Source organism: Rhinolophus sinicus, linkage group LG07, assembly GCF_036562045.2.
Source record: "Rhinolophus sinicus isolate RSC01 linkage group LG07, ASM3656204v1, whole genome shotgun sequence".
NCBI lineage: Eukaryota > Metazoa > Chordata > Mammalia > Chiroptera > Rhinolophidae > Rhinolophus > Rhinolophus sinicus.
The window spans coordinates 47030316-47056740 of NC_133757.1; the positions used below are offsets into that span (position 1 = coordinate 47030316).

Sequence of the window (26425 nt, forward strand, 5' to 3'; positions counted from 1 at the left end):
AGGCTTTTAGTAAGACTAGTTCATTTTTGCTATGACTTAGAGTAAAAACACATGATGTTGACCCAGTGCTAAATTCTCATGACCGTCATTCACTTAACGTTGTTAAAGTGTTATAGTTTATTTCTCAGCCTACTATTCTGCATATGTAGAATAAGTTTTTTAAATATCTTGCAATCTCTCCCAATCTTAGTATTTTAATTGTGTTGAAAATGCAGATTATAATTATCTTTTGTGTTAAGTCATAAAGGATCTATACTTAAGGATTTTTAAATATCCAAATTAATAGAATTATATTAACAAAACTAATCTTCTGTTACTAAAATAGGACAACATAGAATATGGAAAAGACTTTGGGATCATTAGTGCAAATGATGAAAAGCAAGTGAATTATCAGACTGGTTAAAACTCTACTAAGGGGTAAAATATGTATGTTATTTTTCATTAGGCATTTAAAGTCATTATATAAGGAATGCATAATTGATTATTTTAAAATGCATGAATTATATAGCATGTTACCTGCATGTGGTGACTAAGAAGAGACTCAGAGATTGCAATAATGCAAGGAAGTTTCATGTTGCACAGATTTAAAGATCTTATACTACAAAAGTAATAATTTGTCAATACATGTACACTCACTTAAGTATTCTGTAATAGTCTCTTCTTAAAAGCTGTTCCACAATATGTAGAGCTTTTCTCTCAAACTCAGTCTTCTTTCTCAGTCTCTTATAGTTCTGCTTTCCTTTTAGAAGCTTCTTCTTGGTTCAAGGCACTTGACTATTTAGTACCTGTGTTTTGGGGTACAGGGTACAGGGCACTGATTCAGCCCCAGGGAGTGTTGTCAGATGGTCCTGGATGGACCTTTGTATCTCCCTCAGAGGCTGTAAATATTTTAAAGGACTAGAAGACTAGCTTTCGTTATTGATAAAAATAATCCACAAGTATATCTGATATTGGAATTGCTAATGGATTCTGTATTATTACTATAATATGCTTTGGCATTCTTAAGCAATTGATCTTTGTCCCTTATAGTTCTGTCATGTTTGGGATTTATAGAACAGGCTTATACATTTTTGGAGGGAAAAATTTACAGAAATTTAGTTACTCTCCTCCATTAGAACCCGTTGCTTTCCAAGGGCTTACACAGTGTAACATCCTGTTCAGACCTATGTAGCAGTAGATTTTACAGGAAGTAGTATATTGTAATAATTTGGATTTGTATGAGTAATTTGGATTTTATGACTTCTGCTTAATTGAAGAACCTCATAGAGGTATGACTAAAGGTAGTTTTTCAAATCCAAATGTGAAGAATTTTTTAGATTTCTAGTATATATAAGTATTTGGTTATTTGTAGTGGTAGTTATGGAAATAATTGAAATTACATATTTAAATTTGTTTAGTTTTTGTCTTTTTATTGTAAAACTCATGTAATGAATTTATCTTAAATTATTAAGTGTACAGCACAATATTAACTGTATGCACATTGTATTACATTTATTTAGTTTTGATGTAGAATTTTATGTAAGTTCATTTCCTTGTGAACGCACAGATTTACAGTCTGTTTAACTGTAGGTCATCCTTAATTAAAATTGAATTATAAAACATAGTGACTGGCAAAACATGGTAACGATGAGTATTTTTCTTTTATTTTAGAGTTTTCTTGGTGGTTTTTTTGGTCCCATTTGTGAGATCGATGTTGTCCTTAATGATGGAGAAACCAGGAAAATGGCGGAAATGAAAACTGAAGATGGCAAAGTAGAAAAACACTATCTTTTCTATGATGGGGAATCTGTTTCAGGAAAGGTAAATCATGTGTCTGGGAGAATTACCTAGTTGGGGATGTTAGAATTGGTCATCAAAGTGGTCTGTGCTATTTCTAAATTTGATTTTATTAGAGATGGAATTTTTCTTTCAGAGGGTCCGCTAAAATCCTTGATTCATTAGAACATTTGTAGGAAAGATTCTTAAACTGAAGGTTTACAGGGGCAGAGTCTAAATTAAATTGGATGCAAAATTTTGTGTTTGTGACTGGACATGTTTAGCTTCAGACAGTTTCTCCAGTGGGGCTGCAATCCATACAAAGTTCGTTTCCCCGTAACATAAAGTTGAGTTTTAGAGATTAAGGATAATTCTCTAGTATACCTTTGTAAAAGTTTCTTTATCATTCTTTGTAGCTTATCGCTCTGTTCTACCACCATGTGTCTCTCTTCGTTTCTTGGTACTCTGTAGAGAACTTAAGTACATTTGGAATGTATCTATGCGTGGTCAGATACATTTATGATACCTTCTATATGGTTTCACTTTTTCCCCTTTTCCTTATCAAGTGATATATAAGATTATTCTTATACCTTAGGAAATATCAATATTCATTAGTCTGTGTTATTGAGGAATGGTAATATTATAGAGCAAATCAAGCTGTGAAACATTTGAAATAATTTTTAAAATATAAAATAAGATAATTTTGCTTTCCTTCTTGTTAAAGTAATATAGACAGACACATGGTAGACAGTTCGGGAAATAATGTAACTTTAATCCCATCATATGGAAAGAAGTCACTGTTAAAATTTGGGTGTTTCTTCCTAGTCTCTCTGCATTAATTAATGTTTATGTGTATGTAGTATATTAAGCATACTTTTCCCTATTACTGGATATTTATGTAGTTTTTATTTTTCAGATGGCTTATACTATATCACTGTATCTTTGATAATACAGACATCTATATACATAAATTTTTCTCCAAATTTCTGTAGGATAAGATAATTTCCTTAGAATGAATTCCTGGAAGTGAGTTGCTGGACATGAGTATTTGAAGGGTGTTGATACATATGAATCTGGAAAATTTGCATCAAATCACATGTCCATTTATAATGTCTTGTTTCACCCAACTTTCATTACATATCACTTTTTAATCTTTTATTTTGATAGGCAAAAATTTTATACATATATATTATTTATTGGGGTGACAATGGTTAGTAATATTACATAGATTTCAAGTGTTCATTTTTACAATACATCATCCACATATCACATTGTGTGTTCACCACCCAGAAAAATGATATTTTTATATTTAGCATTTCTTTGGTTACTAGATAGGTTGAACTTAGGTTTATTAGCCATTTTATTGCATTGTCTGTTCTGATCCTTTGCCAAATTACTTCTATTGCCGTCTTAGTGTTATACCTGAAATAAATATTTTGGTTTTCAACTTTACTCTTCTGGTACTCTTCCTTTAAGAAGATGGAGAGAAAGAGAGGCCTAAAAGAGAGCAAGTTAATCAGAAGGATGGAGCGTGTCAAATGAAAGATGAGTAAAGAAAATAGTGTTTGGTCTGTGGAAGAGAAGACTTGTTAATATTGTGGAGTCGGAGAGGGTAGGGATACCAATCTAGTCTTTCTAGAGATAGATTGAACCTGCTAATATCTCACATATTTAATTTATAGATCTGACAAGTAAGTATCTGTCCTGCTAGGTTGAAAGCTTTTTAAGTGATCAGAGAATCAATGTGCTTCTGTAGTCTCCATAAAATACATTACAGTTTGTTTATGTAATAAACTCACTAAATATTTATTTGATTTTATTTACTGTTTTTAAGTCTAGTAGTGAACATTTCCTGTCTGGTTTAAAATAATCTATGTCATCTGGGTCAATTAAGAGTTCATGGCTGATGTTTATGGGTTAAATAAAGGAAGAAGGGAATGTTTAAGGAAATAGAACCACTTAAGTGTGGTTTTTTAAAAATAGCTGGTATTCAAATTACATTTTTGGAATTGCTAGGGATCATGTGTAGATCTAATCAATAACTATAGAGTATATTTTTAAAAATGATACATCTCTTAGAGGTAAATATTTTGCTCAAAAGATGTTATATCTGGAATGTGATTATTTATTGACCTGAGATTATTTTTTTCAGTTTTCACCTTTTTGTTGTGAAATAAAACATACAGAAAACCATACAAAACAAAAATAAATTATTATAAGGCGTATTTTCTTGTAATCACCATTCAGGTCAAGAAGGAGGCCTTTGCCAACCACTCCTTATGTTCCATCCCCTTCCCCTCAAAAGCAACCACTATGCTCACATTTATGGTAATAAACTTCCTGTGTTTCTTAATCACTTAGGCTTGCTCCTTTAAAAAAAATTAGTACGGCTTTTAAGTCTCTTTCAATCTCATGTTCCCTCTTCATGCCTTTCTCCCCCCGCCCCTTTTTTTTTCCAAATTATTTGTTGAAGAACCTGGGCCATTGGCACTGTGGAGTTCTCTGTGATTACACTCACGATACAGTTATTGCCTGTAAATTGGCAGCTGGATCCAGATACTTGATCAAACTCAAATTAAATTCTTTTGGCTAACATTCAGGTGATGGTGTGTTTTTTTAGCAGGGGTACATGATATCTAGTTTCCTCTTCCTCTCTTTTTTTTTTTCTTTGCAACTCTTGTAACAGTTGTTAATACTGATTTCTGGCATACCTCCAGAATAGGTTATTAAATATTCATGAGTACTTTGAAAAGAAAGCTTAAAAGAAAAAGAAAACAAGCATTGGTTACCTGTGACCTAGCATGGGTCACTAAGAACAAGTCTTACCACACCAGTTTAGGCTTTTTGAAATGTCTGAGTATTAATAAAAAGATCATTGGGATAGAGTTGGAAGATCTAGCCTTGACTTTACCACTGTCCTAGTAGATAACTCTTGGTAGTCATTTAACTTTCTGGATCTCACCTGTAAATTGAGGAAGTTGCACTGAATCATTGGTTTCCAAACTTGGCTTTGCATTGTAGGATTCTCTACATAAAAATCCTTCATATATTAGATGTGATGTCGGAGACGGGGGAGGGCTGACATCCCATCCAAAGCAAGAATAAATTCTTTTATGATATTCTGACAGTGAGCTTCTGTATGCACTTTGTTTTCAGTTTTTTTAAAAGACTTTTTTTTTTTTTTTCACGTTCCGCCTTCCCCGCACTCCGATTCAAGCCGTTGTTTCTCAGTCTAGTTGTGTAGGACACAGCTCCCTGGCCTATGCTGGTGGTATTATGAGCCTTGTGCTCCCCTCGGTTGCCAGTCGGCCGCTCACAGCAGCTCACGGCAGCTCTTGCAGCTGCCAGCCCCTTACGTTGGCTGCTGGCTGCTCATGGCAGCACACGGTAGCCTACTGCGGCACACAGCAACCCACAACACCTCACGCCAACCTCCGGCTGCTCACGGCAGCCCAGCTTCAGGGAGAGCTGTTGTTCACAATCTTAGCTGTAGAGGGCGCAGCTCACTGGCCCATGTGGGAATCGAACTTGCGACCTCGTTGTTAGGAGCATGGTCCTCCAACCACCTGACACACTGGGCTGGCCCCCTGTTTTTTTTAAAGGCAGTTTTAGGTTTACATCAAAATTGAGGAGTTACAGAGATTTCTCATGTACCCCATGCCCCCACACTTAGACCCCCTTTCCTGTCATCAACATCACTCCCCCAAATGGTACATTTCTCACCAGTGACGAACCTAATTGACACATCATAATCACCCAAAGTCCATAGTGTACCCAAGGATTCACTCTTGGTGTTGCATTTTCTGTGGGTTTGGACAAATGTATGATGACATGAGGTGTGATAAAAAATATATGGTGAATGTTTACATTTAAAAAATTTTTCTTATAGTAAAAGACACATTGCCATTAATCCCTCTCAAAATACTTTCTCTTGCTTCGAACACACTTATCCCATCATTCTTGCCTCTTTCTGAAGCAGTTCTGGAAGTCCTCTTTTGTGAATGTCTTTAGTTGTGCTGTCGTGGCTGCCTTGATGTCCTGAATCATTTTGACTTTGGGGAAGAGCCAGAAGTCGCATGGTGCCAAATCTGGTGAATAAGGTGGATGAGGACACACTGTAATGTTTTTATTTGATAGAAATTGCCGTGTACCAGAAGCGATGTGTGACGTGGAGCGTTATTGTGATGGAGGGTGATTTACGGCACACTTTAAAACACACCTTCTCTCAACTGTAGCTCACACCAGATTGACTGCACCGAACAAATTGAAACTTACACTGTTACTAAGGTTCAACGTGCCACATTGAAGATCGCTACCTTTCCGTTGGATGGCACTTGGCAGCAGCATTCACTGTATTTTGTGATCACAATGGAAAAGCCCTGTGTCACACATCATTTCAGGTTTGACAGCAATTTCTGTCAAATAAAAACATTGCGGTGTGTCCTCATCCACTTTATTCACCAGAGCTGGTACTGTGCGACTTCTGGCTCTTTCCCAAAATGACCATGAAAGGTAAACATTTTGAATCGTTTCAGGACATCGAGGCAGCCACAACAGCACAACTAAAGACACTCACAAAAGAAGACCTTCCAGAACTGCTTCAGAAAGTGGCAAGAATGATGGGATAAATGTGTTTAAAGCAAGGGGGAGTAATTTGAGGGAGATTAATGGCAATGTGTCTTTTACTGTAATAAATTTTATTTAAACATTCACCATATTGTTTGATCACATGTCGTATATCCATCACTATGTCATATAGAATCTTTTCATTGACCTGAAAATCCTCTTTGTTCATCTCCCCTGTCCCCAAAACTATTAATCTTTTTATTGTCACCATAGGTTTGCCTTTTTCAGAATGTCATATAGTTAGAAATCATACTGTATGTAGCCTTTTCACATTGGCTTTCACTTAATAATATGCATTTAAGGTTCCTCTACGACTTTTCATGACTTGATAACTGGTATCTTTTTAATGCTGAATAATATTCCGTTGTTTCAATGTACCAGTTTATTTATCCATTCACCTACTGAAGGACATCTCAGTTCTTGAAAGTCTTTGACAATTATGAATGAAGCTTCTATAAACATCTGTGTACAGGTTTTTGTATAAAGTTTTCAGCTCATTTGGATAAATACTTGTAAGTGCACTTGGTAAGCCTGTCTTTAGCTCTGTAAGAAACTGTCTTTTAAAGTAGCGCTGCCATTTTGTATTTCCACCAGCGATAAATGAGAGTTCCTGTTGCTCCACATCCTTGCTAGCATTTGGTGTTGTCAGTGTTTTGGCTTTTGTCCATTCTAATAGATATACAGTGGCATCTCATTGTTTTAATTTGCAACTTCCTAAAGTATGATGTTGAACATCTTTTCATACGTTTATTTGCCAAATGTATTTCTTCTTTGGTGAATGCCTGTTCAATATTTTTTAAATTGAATTATTTGTTTTCTTGTTGCGTTTCAAGAGTTCTTTGTGAATTTTGGATAATAGTCCTTTTTCATCTGTCTTTTGCAAATATTTTTCTCCCAATCTATGGCTTTTCTTCTCATCGTCTTGATTGTTACATGGTGTTAATTTCCATTTCCCTGACATCTAATAAGATTGTGCATCTTTTCATATATTTATTGGCCATTTGTTATCTTTTGTGAAGTGCCTATTCATGTTTTTTTTTGGGGGGGGGTTCATTTGACTTTTTTCCTTATTGATGTTGAGGATTTTTTTTGTATGTTCTTGATAAGAGTCTTATGTTTCTAAATATAGAGTCCTTCATCTGTGTAAACCTATATATTGTGAATACCTCCTCTCACTTTCTGGCTTGACTTTTCACTATGTTAACGGTGTCTTTTGATGAGCAGTTATTCTTACTTTTAACACATTACACGTGTTTTGTTTCCTTTTTATTAATGCTTTTTGTAGCCTATTTAAGAAATCTTTGCCTACCTTATGGGCATGAAGATACTCTTGTTTTCGTTCTCCTGTAAATTTTGTATTTTACATTCAGATCCTCAGTTTGCTTGGAATTGATTTTGTCTATGTGACATAGGAATTGAGGCTAGTTTGTTTTTTTATTTTTTAACATAATGGATATCTAATTAGCCCACAATATTTATTGAAAAAGCCATTCTTTCCCCCTATTGTATTGCAATCAACTGCTAATCCCATTTGTCATAAAGCAGAGGTCATGTGGGTCTATTCCAACCTCTCTCTGTTCTGTTCTATTGATCTATTTGTGACATACACTTTTTCTTTTTTTAAAAACCTTATTGACTTATAATTTACGTACCACAAAACTCACCCTATTGAATTGTACAGTACAATTCAGTGATTTTTGCTTTATTTGCAGAGTTGTTTATCCATCACCACTATCTAATTCTATAATATTTTCATCAGAAAAGCACCCAGAAAAGCACCATACCATTATCAGTCACTCTCTTGGGGCCATAGATTGGATATTTGTGTCCTCATAAGATTCATGTGTTGAAACCTAATTCTCAATGTGATGGTATTTGGAGGTGGGGCCTTTGGGAAGTGATGAGGTTCTGAGGGCAAATCCCTCGAATAGGATTATTGCCCTTATGAAAGAGGCTCCCAAGAAGTCTTGCACCTTCGGCCCTGTGAGGACACAGTGAAAAGACAGCTGTGTATGAACCAGAAATCGAGCTCTCACCAGACAACAAATTTGCTGGTGCCTTGATCTTGGAACTTTCCAGCCTTCAGAACTGTGAACAATAAATTCCTGTTGTTTATAAGCCACCTAGTCTGTGGTAGTTTGTTATAGCAGCTCAAATGGACTAAGACACCTATCAAGTACTAATCTACAAATGCTTTCTTTCACTATGGATTGCCTATTCTGGACATTTCATATGAATGGAATCATAAAATAATGTGGCCTTTTGTATCTGGCTCCTTTCATTTAGCATGATGTTTTCAAGGTTCATATCTTTAAAAAATCTTTTTTGGTTAAAAAAATGTATAAAAAATAAAATTAGCCATTTTGACCATTTTTAAGTGTGCAATTCAGTGGCATTAATTACATTCACAATGTTGTGCAATCATCACCACCATTTCCTAAATTTGTTCATCACCCCGAACAGAAACTTGGTACCAGTTAAGCAATAACTACCCATTTCCCTTTTCTCCCAATTTCTAGATACCTCTAGTCTACTTTGTTTTCCTACAAATTTGCCTGTTCTAGATATTTCATATAAGAATGGTCATACAGGATTTGGCCTTTTGTGCCTGCCTTATTTCATTTAGCGTAATGTTTTCAAGGTTCGTTCACGTTGTAGCATGTATCCAAACATCATTCTTTTTGATGGCTGAATAATATTCCAGTATATGTCCATGTGCTATATGGTTATACCACATTTCCTTTATCTACTCATCAGTTGAGGACTTTGGTGTATCCACTTTTTGGCTATTATGAATAATGCTGTACTTGTGTGAACAATTTTTTGTGCGAATATATGTTTTCATTTCTCTTCGTGTCTCTAGGAGTGGAATTGCTGGATCATATGTTAACTCTGTTTAACTTTTAGTGGAACTGCCAAAGTTTTCCAAGCAGGTATACCATTTTACATTCTCTCCAGCAATGTATGAGGGTTCCAATTTCTTCACATTCTTGGCAATACTTAGGATTGTATTTTTTATTATGGCCGTCTTAGTGGGTGTGAAGTAGTATCCCATTATGGTTTTGATTTGCATTTCACTAATGAATAATAATATTGAGGATCTTTTCGTGTGCTTATTGCCATTTGTATATCTTTGGAAAAGAGTCTATTCTTCTCTGACCATTTTTTAAAATTGTGTTGTCTCTATTGTTGAGTTGTAAAAGTTCTTTATATATTCTGGATACAAGTCCTTTATCAGTTATGTTTTGCAAGTATTTTCTCCTGTAATTTGTCTTACTTTCTTGATGGTGTCTTATAGCACTAAAGTTTGAAATTTTGATGAAGTCCAATTTTTGTTTTCTTTTGTTGCTCATATTGTTGGTGTCATCTAAAATAACCATTGTCCATCCAAGGTAATGAAGATTTACATTTAGGTTTTCTTTTAAGACTTTTGTAGTTGTAGCTTGTATATTTAAGTCTTTGATCCATTTTGAGTTAATATTTGTATATTGTATGAGGTAGGGTTCCAACTTCATTCTTTTACATGTTGATATTTAGTTGTTCCAGCACCATTTGTTGAAAAGAGTATTTTTTCCACATTGAATTGTCTTGGGACTGTTGTAGCACATACTTTTTGTAGTTAAAATAATTGCTATCTGTCAAAATTTTTTGGAGAGTTTTTGAAGCATTCCTTAAGGCAATGGGGGAAATATTTAGATTATCATGAGATTAATAGGGAACATCTACTTGCTCAGGTTCTTTTTATCCTCAGTTAGAATATTTACTGCTTTGGTTCATGTGACAAATATTCTTTAAGTCTAGAACAATTTGGACTATATCCTAAATTATTATGCTTTAAGAATATGTTTAACCTAGGTTTCCACTTTTTAAAATACAGCTTGTATCTCTGTACTTTCTGAATAATTTTGGGAGAGCCTTGCTGACTGTGTTTAATTACTGAGGTACAGGTTTGTTTGTTGTTTAGAATTGTGAAAAATTTGACTAGTAATTTATCTGGCAAGTTGGAGGGGGTCATAAGTTATAATTTTTTTAACCAGGATATTCTTTTAGATTGGTCAATGATGAGCAAATTGTCTTGAAATGGTGGTATCAGTGCCAAGCCACCTATAGTGAATTCTACATCTATTACTTGTTGCAAAAGTGAAGAAAGACATATGTTTAGTTTGAGATTATAGGAGTGTATAGTTTAGTTATTTAAGCCAGGAATATTACTGTAGTATCTTTCATCAACATAAATATGGACCATATTCTTCTAGCAGCAGTTGGAAACTTATCTTGGATGATCACGATATCCAGCAACGATCATGTACAGATACCTTGGTGCCCACTATAAATGGCATGTAGTACACTGATATATGTTTGTCTTAAACACAATATGGATGAATTTAACTCTTTAAATAGATCCTGAAGACATCATAATTCGAGACATCTATAGATATTATACGAGTATGTATGCATGCATATATGTATATAGAGAGAAGATGGTAAAGCATATGGGATAAAGTATAAACATATGATGGGTTTGAGTAATGGTTATGTGGGATTTCCTTGTGCTGTTCTTGCAACTTTTCTATAAGTTTGAAATTATAATAAAAGTTACAAAAATATAACTGAGTTGGTGTTAAAATTCTTTAACCCAGTTCATTGTCATTATTTCATTTATTTTTCCATGTTCCCTTGCAGAATAGCTTTTAAACCAAAATACTTAATTATGCCTTCCAATTCTGGCATCCTTCAGGTTCCAGAATAGCTTGCATTAGGCTTAAAAGCAACTATATTTAATAATAGTGGAAGATTAAGGAAAATTTCATAGTTTAGGCAGTTTGGTGGGAAAATTGAACAACTTTGCATTTCTACCTCAATAATGTGGTTTCAAAGGGCTTTTGAAGAACTCTAAATTTTAAAAATATCGTGTATAGCTGTGTTCAAACAAAGACATTCTCATAAACTGTTGCATAATAGAATTGTTTAAAGTATACTTTTTTCTATGTGCTTTATTAGGTGCAAATTAGGGAATAGCTGTAATTACTGCCTGGCATATGAAACAGTTGGGAGTTATACCTGTTTTATTTGTGGTTCAAACCAAAAATTCAGCTTGTTAATATATGTGAAGCATTTCTAAGTACTACCCTTTTTTTCTTAAAAGAAGTATTTTTCTGACTTTGGAAGTATTACTTGCCTGTTATATAAAAAAAAAAAACCTTGAAAACTATAAAGAAAACAAAATTACCTGTAATCATACATTCCAGAAATGACTGCTGTTAAGAGTATTTCTTTTATGTGGTTTTAAAAAATATAATTGGCATTATACTTGTATACAATTTGACCATGCTTCCTTCATGTAACATATCATGCACATCTGCTGACATCATTAAAAATTCTTTGACCGTATTATTTTTAAACTTTAATAATATTCCATCATATGGTGTACCACAATTTTAGTTATTTTTTTTTTCTGAGATATTAATATGGAAGGCAAGTAACTAACTCATCCTGGTAACAGATAATGGAAGATAGAGAAGAGTGACTATTTTAATTTATGTAGTTTATAAGCAGAAGTAATTGGAACTCTGTTTTTATTGGTCCTTGATTTCTATTATATTTTGAGAAACATTGTTTGGAAGAAAAGCTTTTAAGAATCACATTACCAATATTTTTATAGTAAAGAATAAACCTGGATGTATGCTTTTTTGTTTAGCTAATCCATAAACATTTGGCACTTTAGTTTTAATATGTCAAATTAAAAATTTATAAAATTAAGGTTTTCATTTGGCAGGTAATGAATTTAGGGAATTTGAAGGTATATATTTTACTTCATAAGTATGTAAGATAAATCATACTCAAAATTTAAATCTTTGGACATTCTGTTTTAGGATAAGAAGCAGACCCAGGGCAATAAGCATTGGTTTTATGGTTAGAAATTACAACAATATAGTCTTGGTTACAAAAAGCTGAAAGTGATCCTTCAGGTCAATTCTTGGAATTAGTGATTACCTGACATTAAAATGCTGTTGTCGTAGAATTGTTTAACCATTTGACCGAAAAACATATTTGAATAGTTGAAAGTTTTCCGCCTTTTTTTTTTTATTGAGTCTTTATAGTTTTCTAGCTATAAAGAAGGATTCTTTCCTAACAGAGCAGATGCTTTAAGTGATAGGTTCGTTAGTGATCGCATGTAAGTTATACCTTCTCTGGTGCTGTAAGATCATCATGATCTGGGTACGTGATGTCTCAAACTTCAGAAATGAATACCTGAAATACTTACAATTGCATTCGTCTGGAAGGAATCTACACTAGTAGGCCCACTCATAGGATTAACATCTCTTAAAATTTCATGTTTTGGCAGGTAAACCTAGCCTTTAAGCAACCTGGAAAGAGGCTAGAGCACCAAGGAATTAGAATTGAATTTGTAGGTCAAATTGGTGAGTTTTAAAATAGTATTACTTTTTTTCCTTGATAACTGAGTTTGAAGAGGGTTGTATTTGGCACTTAAATAATTGAATTTAGAGCTTAGCTTTGTGGAAAGAACTGATTTTGCATAATAAAAGGATTTATTTTATAAACATTAAATCATGTTTCATTTAATTGTGTTAAATGATATTTGACTCATCCTGCCTTTATTAAAATTAATTAGTAAAAATGAAACGAGTTATGTAAGCTACCAGCCTTGAAAAATAATTCTTGTAAATTAGTTGACTCACTGAAATTTCCATCTGCCTACATTTTTTTCACCAGCTTTAGTCACAATTATGTGTCACCTTCATTCATCACTTTCTAATTACCCATGCTATTTGTCTTCCTAAACTAGTGTGTATCCTAAGCCAGACTCACCTGTCAACAGAAAATTCTATGTGAAAAGGAAAGACGTAATTTCTTCTTGACTTAGATCAACTTTTGTACATTTCCATACATGTATTTCCAGAGACTTTCTTGATTTAGCAGGAGTGTAACTGTATAAATCTTTTAGTACTGCAGATTCAGAAAAGAGAAAACAGGTCTTTATAATACTGTAACATAGTTAGGTTTTAAATCTAGTTTTCTAAGTTTTACTGTATGTTTTTAAAGTATCAAAATTGGAGTGGGTGGATATTTATTTACATATCTGTTCTAGATGAGATTATACATGAGGGGCAAATTATAGTAATTGACTGGTAGTTGTTTTAGTCTTTTGTGTATTATAGTTTTATCAAGGAAATATATTCGCCTAACTAAAGCAAAACAAAATGCTTTTTGCCTTGAAGAGAGGAAGTTCAGATAATTGCTGGAAATCTGTTTTTTAAAACAGCTTCATATTGGGCAAACCCTAACTACATTAAAGGAATGAATTCATTTTTATTTGCTTTGGAGGTAGAAGATTGGGTTTTAATGAGATGATGTTAAATATAATTGGTATTTTTCTTTTTAAAATTTCTTAGAACTTTTCAATGACAAGAGTAATACTCACGAATTTGTAAACCTAGTGAAAGAACTAGCCTTACCTGGAGAACTGACCCAGAGCAGAAGTTATGATTTTGAATTTATGCAAGTTGAAAAGCCATATGAATCTTACATCGGTGCCAATGTTCGCTTGAGGTATGAACTAGGTATACTAGACACTGTAGACATAGTCAAAACCAGAAGTAATACAGTTACTACTGAACGTCTTATTAGAACTTCTAATTATAATTCTGGAGTGGAAGACTTAAAATTTTTAAAAATTCTGTCAAATCTTTTGTTTTGTCTAACTAATGCTGATCTGAGGTAATAAGAGCTTTCTATCATTCTAGATTTAGAGAACCGTATGATGAGACGTTTCAGTCATATACTTCCTTTGTATGAACTGTCCCTTAGGTACTCATTTGTTGTGTAAATGGAATTACCCTCTAAATGCATTAGTTTCCCAACAAGTCTCATGTAGTGTACAGTTAAGGAGTGATCTAGAGAGGTTTCTTCCAGTAGGCTTGATGGTAGCACACCAAATTTATCTGAAAGTTACACAATTCTTTAAATTGAACGTTTTTTCCATGGTGGGGGCATTTATTTAAAAATTAGAACTCCTTTGTGAAGTAAGTTGATCCCAAAGGAGTTCCAGGAGGAGAAAGCAGAGTTGTAGTTAATGTTTGCTTTTTTAAACACCGTGATTTATCATAGGAGATTTAACTTGACCTCTCCATTAACTTTGTAGGTATTTTCTTAAAGTGACAATAGTAAGAAGACTGACAGACTTGGTAAAAGAATATGATCTTATTGTTCACCAGCTTGCCACCTATCCTGATGTTAACAACTCTATTAAGATGGAAGTGGGCATTGAGGATTGTCTACATATAGAATTTGAATATAATAAGTCAAAGTAAGTACCTTTCACAAACAACTTAAATGTTCAGGGATAACTAAGAATCTTTTCGGGTCTTTGTAGATTGGTCAAAGAGAGGATAGAATTGACATTAATCTGATGTTAACAGACCAACGGAATCTCTGAGCTGAAAGGAGCTTTAGGTGTTTGGTCTGGCTTCTGATTCATTGCAGGTGTCTTTCACATTCTATTCCTGGTAAGTCTCCGTGTGGCCATTTTCTGTAGAGAATCTTACCATCTCAGAGGCAGCTAATCCCTTATGTCTGTAAAAATTGATTTTACTGGCCTGACATCACTTTAACTTGGTTATCTCTTTAAAACTAAATGAAAATACTTTTTATCTGACTACATAAACAAATACATTTTCATTACTGAAAATTTTGACAATGTAGAAAAGTCAAAGGAAGCAAACATCTCACATATTTTCACCTTTGCCATTTAAGCACAATTATTATTCTCTTACATATCTTTCCATGAGGGAGGGGAAGGAAAGTATATGTGTTTATATATGTTATATTTTTACAGAAATGGGCCCTTTTGTTTATTGTTTAATGCCTTTTCAAACTTTATTATGGAAAATTTCAAATACGTACCAAAGAATATGAATAGTATATAATGAATCCTCAGGTACGATTGCCCAGTTCCAACTGTTGTCAACACATGGTTAGATTTGTTTTGTGTGTATTGAGCCCTACATTCCAGCAGCAAATTTCAGGCATAAAATTTCATTCATAAAAACTATGTATCATTTTTAACATAACCACAATACTGTTATATCTAAAAATATTAATTCCTTAATATCTTCACATAGCCAGTGTTCACATTTCCCTAATTGTTTCATAAATGTCTTTTTTTTGTTTCTCCACATGGTTTGCTCAAATCAGTTTTCAAACAAGATTTGTCCAAATCTAGTCCATCGAGACACATCACATTTGGTTGTTTGACTCTTAAATCTAATTTATAGGTTTTCTCCCTATTTTTTTATTAAAGCTTATTTGTTGAAGAAATGGATGTATACTCTTTTATCCCCTTCCTGTGCACTCTTCTGTTACATGATTTTTATTAGTTGTCACTCCCCAGTTTTTATCGCTGAATATATGATGTACATGCCTTCAGAGTCTTATATTGTTAGTAAAATTATCAGATAGTTTAGGACCTAAAAACTTGTCACTGGAAGCCTCCCTTCAGACTGACATAATTGCATTAATCAACTCTTGGGATATTATTTTGAGATTCAAACCTGGGAGAAGCTTAAAAAAGTCCTCTGGGTGTTGTGGGAATTTCCAGGTTTATTATCTCTTCATTTCAAGGTACCTGGGGAAAGGTCTTTGATTAGTAGATAGTATAGCAACAAACTCATCTAGGGGGTCTCTCTTTGATGCCTGGTGATTTGTTAGGTGCACTAGTCTAGCACTTGGAGTAGTAATGACACTAAACTCTTGTGTAGAGTTTTAATGTTCAAAAACATCTTCATAACACCAAATGAATATTTTTTGTTTGTTTGTTTCTCAAATGAATATTTCAAGCATAAAAATCTTAAATTTTCCATGCTTAAGTTCTTTGAAATTTAAGTTAACCTCTGAGTAAGGACCAACAATTAATCAGGCTAATTCTTCCTTCTGAGATATAGTGATGGTCAAGTAAAAGTTTGCTTCCTTATTTTATAGTATAGTCGTGTGCTACGTAATGATGTTTCCATCAACGACAGATTGCACCTACAACAGTGGTATACCATATAGCCTAGGTGTGCAGTAGGCTGTCATCCATGTTATGTAAGTGCGCGCCAGGATACTCACACAATGACGAAATCATGGTACATTTCTCAGAACGTATCCCCATCATTAAGCAGTGCATATCGTAAAATGATTAAAACTTTTTTGGAGGAACATTTAACAATATGAATACTCAAAATGGTATTCTTAAATAGTTACTAATCTAAAGATGTGTATTAAACTCTTTTAGGACATGTTTCACTCTTTTTGTTTGTTTTTTAAATTTTAGTAAGTGAGATATATTATTTCCCCAAAGGTATCACTTAAAGGATGTGATTGTTGGAAAAATTTACTTCTTATTAGTAAGAATAAAGATCCAACATATGGAGTTACAACTGATCAAAAAAGAGATCACAGGAATTGGTAAGTTGAAATAGCATATGAATTAAAATTCCTGTTTTAGTTGAAATTTTAAAATCTTAAAATATTATTTAAACATAAAATAAATGTCTACATTGGATACTAACTTTGATACTTAATATTGCTGACAGTAAGTTATTCATTGATGCTTTTTTAAATTAATTTTTGTATATAGTAATTCCTCTTAGCCGTGGGGGATACATTTTTAGGACCCCCAGTAGATGCCTAAAACTGCAGATAGCACTGAGCCCTATATACTGTTTTTTCCCTATACATACATACATACCTATGATAAAGTTTAATTTATAAGTTAGGCACAGTAAGAGATTAACAAGAACAACAATAAAATCAACAATTAGAACAGTATACTGTAATAAAAGTTATGTGACCTTTCTCTCTCTCTCTCTCTCCCCCAAAATATCTTACTGTGCTGTACTCACCCTTCTTGTGATGATGTGAGATGATACAGTGCCTACGTGATGAAATGATGTGAGGTGAATGACATAGGCATTGTGACGTAGCATTAGGTTACTGTAAGAGTAGGCATACTGTGATAGTTGATCTGATAATGAGATGGCTACTTAAGTAATTGATAGGCAGACAGTTTATAGAGTGTGGATACACTGGACCACATGATTCATATCCCAGGCAGGATGGAGCGGGATGGTGTGATATTTCATCACGCTACTCACAACAGCGAGCAATCTAAAACTTATGAATAGTTTATTTCTGGAATTTTCCATTTAATATTTTTGAACCGTGGTTGACCACAGGTAACTGAAACCACGGATAAGGGGGGAACTACTGTAGGTAATAAATTTACATGGTTCAAAAATAAAGTGTAAGGGGCCAGCTTCCGTGGCTCAGGCGGTTAGAGCTCCATGCTCCTAACTCTGAAGGCTGCCGGTTTGATCCCACATGGGCCAGTGGGCTCTCAACCACAGGGTTGCCAGTTCAATCCCTCGAGTCCTGCAAGGGCAGCACCCCCTGCAACCAAGATTGAACACAGCATCTTGAGCTGAGCTGCCGCTGAGCTCCCGGATGGCTTAGTTGGTTGGAGTGCGTCCTCTCAACCACAAGGTTGCCGGTTCGACTCCCGGAAGGGATGGTGGGCAGAGCCCCCTGCAACTAGCAATGGCAACTGGACCTGGAGTTGAGCTGTGCCCACTACAGCTAAGACTGAAAGGGCAACAACTTGAAGCTGAACGGTGCTCTCCACAACTAAGATTGAAAGGACAACAACTTGACTTGGAAAAAAAATGTCCTGGAAGTACACACTGTTCCCTAATAAAGTCCTGTTCCCCTTCCCCAATAGAAATCTTTAAAAAAAAATAAAAAAATAAAAAATAAAATAAGTGAATCTAAAAAAAAAGTGTAAGACCACACAGTAAAAAATGTCCTATTTTTGTACTCCAAGTATTATCTACTCATAGGTGATAGGTTTATAAGTTTTAAAATCCTTCTAGAGACTTATGCATATACAAGCCAAGTACCTCTATGTTATGCCCTTCCCCCCTTTTTAGTTAAATGCTTACATAAACTACATACTTTGCTTTTTCACTTAATATATCTTAGAGATATTTTCATATCAACATGTAAGAAAGAGCACTTGCTCATCTTTTTTTATAGTATTCCATTCCAAGGGTGTACTAGAATTTAACCAGTCTGCTGTTGGTGGACAGACAGGTTGTTTCCAGATTTTTGCTATTACAGACAGTGCTTCAGTTAATGACATCATTTTGCCTTAGGGGTGTGTGTTTGTAGAACTGCTATTTCAAAGGGTATATTCATTTGTCATTTTGATACGTGTTAATCAGTTTTGTCCTCTTTAGGGGTTGTAATAATCTGTATCTGCCAGCAATGAATGTAGGAGAGTGCCTCTTTTTCCTCTGTTCTCACCAGCACAATGTTATAAAACTTTTAGCTGATTTGATGGGTAGGAGAAGAAGTTCCCCATTGTAGTTTTAATTCAGTTTTCTCATTCTGAGTGAGGGTGAGCGTCTTTTCATATGTATAAAAGCCATTTCTGTAAACTGGCTATTCCATACCTTTTGCCCCATCGATATTGGATTACCAGCCTTTTCTTATTTGTAGAAACTATATATATGTTACAGAATTCAATCCCTTTTACTGTTAAGAGCAGCAAAACTTTCCCCAGTGTATCTTGCTATGGTGGGTTATGCCATGTAGAAGTTCTTGATGTTAATGTACTAGTATATAGATTTAGTTTATCCTCTTCAGCTTTTGTTGGTTTTTTTGCCGAAAATCATTTTAGGCAACACTTTTTAAGAATTTGTAATTGATAGTTATAAATTTCTGTTTTTCTTAGTCTCCATCTTTTACCTTCTAATAAAAGTCTAAGTGATTTAAAAACATTAAAATAAAACCAGGTTCCCATTTACTGTTTAAAAAGAAATTGTTTATTTAAACATTTTTTGTGAGTATAAAGATTATGTTCAAGTTTAGAAAATTTTAAATGAAAAATAATCTGTACTCATCCAGAACAGACGTGTATTTTACATCATTGGGATCATTACTGTGTGTTTTGGTATATTTTTTTCACTTACCATAATAGCGACTTTTTAAAAATATCTGGGTTCCAATAATTTCTTTGAGGTCAAATTCCCAAATTTCAAAGAACTATATGTAAATCAGATATTCAGTTTGATATTTTGTTTATGTTAAAGTTAACTAACTCTGAGAGAATACAGTTTGGGTGTTGGAGAGAAAACTAGCATGTCAGTGGTTAGTTCTGATGTGTATTACTAGTTTCTATTTTAACAGATACTGGAAATGACAAGGACCTCAGAAGAAGATTCTTTCTTGCGCTGTATATTACCTTTGGGAGGAAGGGAAAGAAACACTCAGTTTGGGCGTTCAGTATGTTAAGTGTAGATCAAGAAATAGAAAAGCATTATCAACATTTTCACAAAATGGGAAGATAAATTAGTACTAAAATAATGTAGTAGGAAAATAGGAAGAAGGTATAAGACTGGAAATTATATTCTGGAAATATTTAAATTAATATCATTTACATTGTTGCACTAGGACCCAGTACCACAACAGAAACAGAAACAATCGCTAAATATGAAATAATGGATGGTGCACCAGTAAAAGGTAACACACTTTTAATTTACTACTTTTTTGGTATAGGTAGTGCAAACAGCAAGTGTTCATGGCAATTTAGTTTGAAAGTATTTATTCAGTATGGGCATGTTTGAGAATTCTTAGAATGATTCTTACAATAATGGTTTTTAAAATCATCTTTGTATAGATACTGAGAAGACTATAATAGTACTTACTAGTCTGAAGTAAGGTTTAATTTTTTTACTCAGTTTAAATTTAGAATTTAGAAGACACGTGTATCTCTTCCCTAGTTCTGAATTTGTGATACTTTGTCTTCTGTTATAATAGTTCATCTCTGTAAATCTTTTTTATTCTTGATGAACATAAAGTACAGTATAGCTGAGCATTAATTCCTGTAGGATTCAAGAAAATAAGCAGTTCCATTACTAGATAATTTTCATTGTCTAAGATAATGAAGCCAGTATTTATCGTTTTAAATTTATATCTTTGAAGTTGTGGTATATATACACAATGGAATACTATTCAGCGGTAAGAAAAGATGATATAGGAACATTTGTGACAACATGGATGGATCTTGAGAGTGTAATGCTGAGCGAAATAAGTCAGACAGAAAAAGCAGAGAACCATGTGATTTCACTGATATGTGGTATATAAACCAAAAACAACAAAAGAACAAGACAAACAAATGAGAAACAGAAACTCATAGACACAGGCAATAGTTTAGTGGTTACCAGAGGATAAGGGGGGTGGGGGGTGGGGGGTGGGAGATGAAGGTAAAGGGGATCAAATATATGGTGATGGAAGGAGAACTGACTGGGTGATGAACACACAATGGGATTTATAGATGATGTAATACAGAATTGTACACCTGAAATCTATGTAATTTTACTAACAATTGTCACCCCAATAAATTTAATAAAAAGAAAATGTATATCTTTGGCTTTTTTTTACTCTGTTAGTAATTACTTCAAAAAGTAGCTACCATTTATTGAGTGCCAGCTCTGGAGGAGGCATTGTACTCTCTCAGGTGCTCTGAAGTTCCCTACCACCCTTTGAGTTAGGTGTTGGTATTCCTTATTTTACAGATGAAAACAAGATGCAAAGAAGTTTTAAAAATTTGTTAAAGGTGATATAGTGTAGGGAGGCAGAACTTTACTTCTGCCCATCATAGATTTTCTGCTGGGACTGCATAACAAAAAGATTAATAAGAGAAAAGATTTATTTAATGCATGCAGTGTACATCACGCAGGAGAAACCTCAACAAAAAAAAATAACTCAAAGCAGTGGCTTAAAATTTTAGCTTATACAGCATCTTTAAAAGAACCATAAATTTGGAGAGAAATGGCTGGACAAAGAAAAGTAGTTTTAGACTTCCAAGAGTGGCAAACTGTGGGAAGGTAAATACATGGGAGGAAACTAATGGAGTAAGGGTTCATTTGCAGATTCCTCTGGTTCCACTCCTGAGCTGATGAGTCTGTCTCCAGTAAAAGGAGAATTTATATCCTGCCTTTAGGCAGAAAAGGGGGAGACTTTCTGTTTTTGCTGCTTCTTGATTGCCTTCAGCTCAAAATAATTTGTACAAAGAAGCATATTTTGTGGTGACGTATTCTACTTGCCTTCAATAGCTAATCATAGCAGAGTTGGAGTTTGAACTTAGGCCTTTCTGATTCCAAGACCCATGTGTGTACTCTCATGTTATGCAACAATTACTTTGTAAAATTCCAGCAGCCACAAATTTTTATGTAAATTGATGGGTTGTATATCTTTGAGGAAATAGATATACACAAGAAAAGTATTACATAAAAAGATTCCAAACAGAAGATGCAAATAATTACCCTTAGGAAAAGAGAAGCCATGAAAATCTATATAGCAATCTTTGGTGATGAAGGAATGTCATCATTCTGAACATGCTAGTTTCTTTGGATGAATTAGTAATAAGTATTCAAGCATTTACACACATGATTAGAAATTATGGTAAACGTCATGAAAGCAGAAAATAACAATTATTAAAACAACATCTCTCTGCTGGCATGTAGTATTTTTACATGTAGTATTAACCCGTGTAGCCCTTACAACTTCTCTACAAGATGGATATTATTGGTATTCCCCAGATGAGGGACTTAAAGCAGAATGGTTAAGTGACTTGGTCAAGGTCACACAGCCAGTAAATCATAGAGTTGGGATTAAAATCCAGGCATTCTGGCTCTAGAGCAGTGGGTCTCATTTAGGAGCAATTTTGCCACCCCCACACTCCTCACCCCCAGGACATTTGGCAATGCCTGGAGACATTTTTGGTTGTCACACTTGGGGAATGCTACTGGCATCTAGTGGGTAGAGGCCAGGGATGCTGCTAAACCTCCTACAGGGCACAGCACCTTACAACAAAGAATTAACAAGCTTAAAATATTAATAGTGCCAAGGCTGAGAAACCTGGGTTTAAAGTTTTTGTTATGTTGCTGTCTCATGAGGAACTGGAGCATTCATATCTTCTCCATCATGTTCTAGGTGTTGTGTGACTTTATTTAATAAGCTTTTAGAATTAAATGGAAATTGCTTTTCTTTCAGGTGAATCAATTCCAATAAGACTATTTTTAGCGGGATATGACCCCACTCCAACAATGAGAGATGTGAACAAAAAATTTTCAGTAAGGTACTTTTTGAATCTAGTCCTTGTTGATGAGGAAGACAGAAGGTACTTCAAGCAGCAGGTATGGTGCCACCCAGGCTCGTATCCTGTTCAATGGCAGTTCTAAAAACACCTGAAAAGACTCGTTTTTCTAAACTTGATTGTACTGAGCAAGGGGGTTACTAAGTAAGTGAAAACACTGAGAGTATAAGGAAGTACGTAGGCATGAATGGGATTGTGTTGTGATAGATCTCTTCTCAAGCATTCTGTAGGATCCAAAATGGGCTATAATTTAGCAGGGCTTTTATTTTTCTCTTGAAAGTTTTTTTTGTTTTTTTTAAATAAAAACAATACCTGCTGTTTGTTTAAAAAAAAGGGGGTGGGGGTGGCCGGTTAGTTCAGTTGGTTAGAGCGAGGTGCTGATAACACCAAATTTGCTGGTTCAATCCCAGCATGGGCCACTGACCTGCGTCCTCCTTAAAAAAAAAAAAGATTAAAAAAAAAAATCAGGAAATATAGAACAGAATGAAGTAAAGGGCAACAAAAATTTCATCATGACGATGAGTTTTCCAGACCTATTTGTGTGTGTTTAGATCATATAAGGCATGTTGTTCTTTGATTTGCTTTTTTACTCAAATGTCTTAAATATCTTTCCTGTGTCAACAAATACAGATTTCCGGTATCACTTTTTATGACTCATTAATATGGTGGGTTCTGGGGTTTCCATTTTTTCCTTATTAAACAATTCTGTTACAAATGTCCATGAGATGACCCAGATCTAATACGTTTGATGTAAAATGTTTATCATAAAACTTGTTCTCATATCAAAATCAAAGTCATGGTGAATTTTGAATGAAGATTGATTAGAATAGATTTTTTGTATTCTGAATCAGATTAATATTTGAATGTCAATTGAGTGTTCAAAACTAATTAGAAATTATTCTGTGCTGAGTGCTGTGAAGAATATAAAAACTACCTTTTATAAACAGGGTTTGTCCTCAAGGGTCTCACATTGCAGATATGTGGAAAAATAAAAATTATTTAAGTTAATTAAGAAAAAACTTAATAGTTCTAATACTTTAGAAGAGAAAAAACTTAATTCCACTAATGCTGCCACCATAATGCTGTGTAATTAAACATAGGTAATTATAAGTTCAAAATAGATTATATGAAATTTACAATTTCCAAATCAATTACATATTGTGGCCCTATTGAGTAAGTATATCGCTTCCCATGGGCATTCATTTAGATGTTTAAATTCTGATATATTGGTTAAAAAAACAACAGCCTGTCATGACTGTCTGAAGCAAATAATTTGCAAGTAATTTTAGGAATTTGGAAGAGATCTCAGGATGGATTGGTTAGGGTCAGATTTAGATTGGCTGAGGAACAGAGTTGGAGGATATATTGGGGAAGATGTAGGACAAGTTTATTTGGAGTGCGTTGGAGGCAGTGAGTAACTCAGTTTGGGGGGGATGCGGGTCTAGGGAAGGAAGAGAGTGAGGTTGGTACATTGGAAAAAGTTTGTGGAGGGCCTTGCGTGCTTGGCTGGAGATGGGTCCTGGAGGCACTGAGAACTACCGAAGAGCAATGTAGGCAGTGTTGTAGACTAATCCGTGATGGGAAGGGTGGATAAAGGGGCCTCAGGCAATCCGAGGCAGTCCTCTACCAGGACGGCATTTTAGTATCTAAGATTGAAATGACAAGGGCATGAACATGAATGAGGGCAGTGGAATAGCAAACCAAAGGACAGGTTTTAAGAATTCTTTACTGATGCAAATAATTAGTTGGAAACTCATATTAAATGAGCCTTCCTAGATTAACACATATTTTAAACAAAGGTTCTTACTATTAAAAAAAAAAAAAAGAATTCTTTAAATCAATAATACCTAGAACTTTGTGCCAGATTGGATTGGTAGTGGTGGTGTGCATGGGTGCTGATTGGGGGAGGCAGAGTTGGCAGAAAGGGCATTTCAAGATTAGAACCAGAAGAAAGTGGGTCCATCAGGAAAGAGGAGGGCTTTAGTAGGGAAGACTTTAATTTTGTTTTTGTTAAAATTGAAGTGGCATTATTTTCATGTTGAAAATTTAAGGCATAATATGAGAACATTGATTTGTTAACATTGTGCTTTTTTTTTTTTTTTTTTTTTAAATTAGGAAATCATTTTGTGGAGAAAAGCTCCTGAAAAACTGAGGAAACAGAGAACAAACTTTCACCAGCGATTTGAATCACCAGAATCACAGGCATCTGCTGAACAGCCTGAAATGTGAAGTGAATGGGGAAAAAAAAAGAAAAACCAAGGCCTCCTATATCCACTGAGATTAAGTTTGGCAGGATAAAGATGGTTGCAATATGTATGGGGGGGAGGAAAGGCCAAAAGTCCATTTATAATAGTCTTCCTTTATCTTACAGTGCTGCATTTATTTTATGATATAACTAAATGTTCTTCGTGTATATACATTAAAAAATGTGCTTTCTTTGAAACACTGGGACTTTCTTAAGTTGCCTTTTTTTTTTTACTGTATACTTTGATGATAAGCACTCATATGCATCAGTATAAACATTAAAGATTTTCATGAGTGGGCTGGTATTTGTAATTTTGCTTTCTTTCTGCATAAGTTGATTATAAATCCTTTTCTCCTTTTTCATGCTAATGATTACCTCTTATTCTCTACTTGCAAAAAATGAAATATTTTGTGTTCAAATAAAAGTAGAAAACCTGAATGGCCCTTACATACTGCAGAGATTTAAAACATGGCATCTTGATATTTTTTCGTACTACATTTATGGTTTTACATATGTATTTGAGAATTGTATATGGAATGTTTCACTGTAGGTGCATCTGAGTCTACCATTCCGTGGGTTCCTGGATTTTATTCTCTTTGAAGTCTTCTGTGGTAAGAATATTAAATTTTTTCCACAAGGGATTATGTGGCATGTCATTGTAGCTTTTCCCCCCATGTTTAAGTAACCATTTTGCTACTACCCATCAGGTTCTACTGTGTGCTTTCTGCAGTGTGGAGTTGACTCTGTATTGTTGGCATTTTAGAATTTTTAAAAACTATATAATTTTTCCATTAACACTTTGAAATTTTTTTAAGGAATATTTTTACCACATACACACAAATGTAATTTTCTTGACTTCATAAATATTTTCTTCCCTTTTCAGGGGAGAATTTGAGGATGGGGAGATTCAGTTAGACCTGTTAAGCATGTAGTTATCCAGATCTGGACAATTTTTATGTTTGTTAAATTGGGACTTTGGCTAGTTCAAACTCAGTTTTAAACTTCACCCATTCTGCTTAAAAAATTTTAACACTAAATTCAAGTCATTTTTTCAAAGTCTGTAAAAAAGAAGGCTGCAGTCATCTGTTCATATGCATGAGGTCTGATCTCAAATACACTAAATGTGGGGTGTAGGAACTAAAACGACAAAGCCTGTTGTTTGAAACTACTTTCACTTATGGTTCATTGGTTTTTGTACCAGTATTTTTTATACACTTCAGTGCAAGTCTCGTCAGTTAACCTTACTTTATGAGTAAGCTAAGTAACCCAAATTACATTTCTTTAAACTTGTTTTACTACTATGGCACTTTGATAAAATGGTCAGTAACCAACTTTACTGGCTAAAGGTTCCATGTACCATGTGCTGGAGCATCTATTTTACATGTGGATATCTGTAAATGGTAATGTTTTCCTTCATGTAAGTGCCTGTTCAGAATTTCAGAATTTTAAAATGCCAAATATTTTCATGGTCACTTGCATGTAGTAATCTAGAAAATATTCAAAGAAAATTTGAAAACCAATTGTATTTAATCAGCCTCAAATTGTGCAACCATGATGTATAATAAAGAATTTGAAACAGA

At 34.2% G+C, this 26425-nt stretch overlaps 1 protein-coding gene across 5 annotated transcripts in view; it reads left to right on the forward strand.

Annotated features, from left to right (window-relative positions):
* Positions 1–26425, forward strand: part of VPS26A (VPS26 retromer complex component A) — a 28856-nt gene extending 2431 nt beyond the window's left edge. For 3 of the 5 annotated variants that reach the window (XM_019731726.2, XM_019731727.2, XM_019731725.2), the window contains exons 2-9: positions 1651–1800; positions 12728–12803; positions 13797–13953; positions 14546–14710; positions 16742–16848; positions 19894–19962; positions 22498–22640; positions 24716–26425. In XM_019731726.2, the coding sequence (XP_019587285.1) occupies positions 1651–1800; positions 12728–12803; positions 13797–13953; positions 14546–14710; positions 16742–16848; positions 19894–19962; positions 22498–22640; positions 24716–24829 (981 nt within the window). In that variant the 3' untranslated portion in view covers positions 24830–26425. Of the gene's footprint in view, positions 1–324; positions 427–1650; positions 1801–12727; positions 12804–13796; positions 13954–14545; positions 14711–16741; positions 16849–19893; positions 19963–22497; positions 22641–24715 lie in introns of those variants that run through there. The other 2 variants (XM_074339532.1, XM_074339533.1) reach the window with 2 other exon arrangements.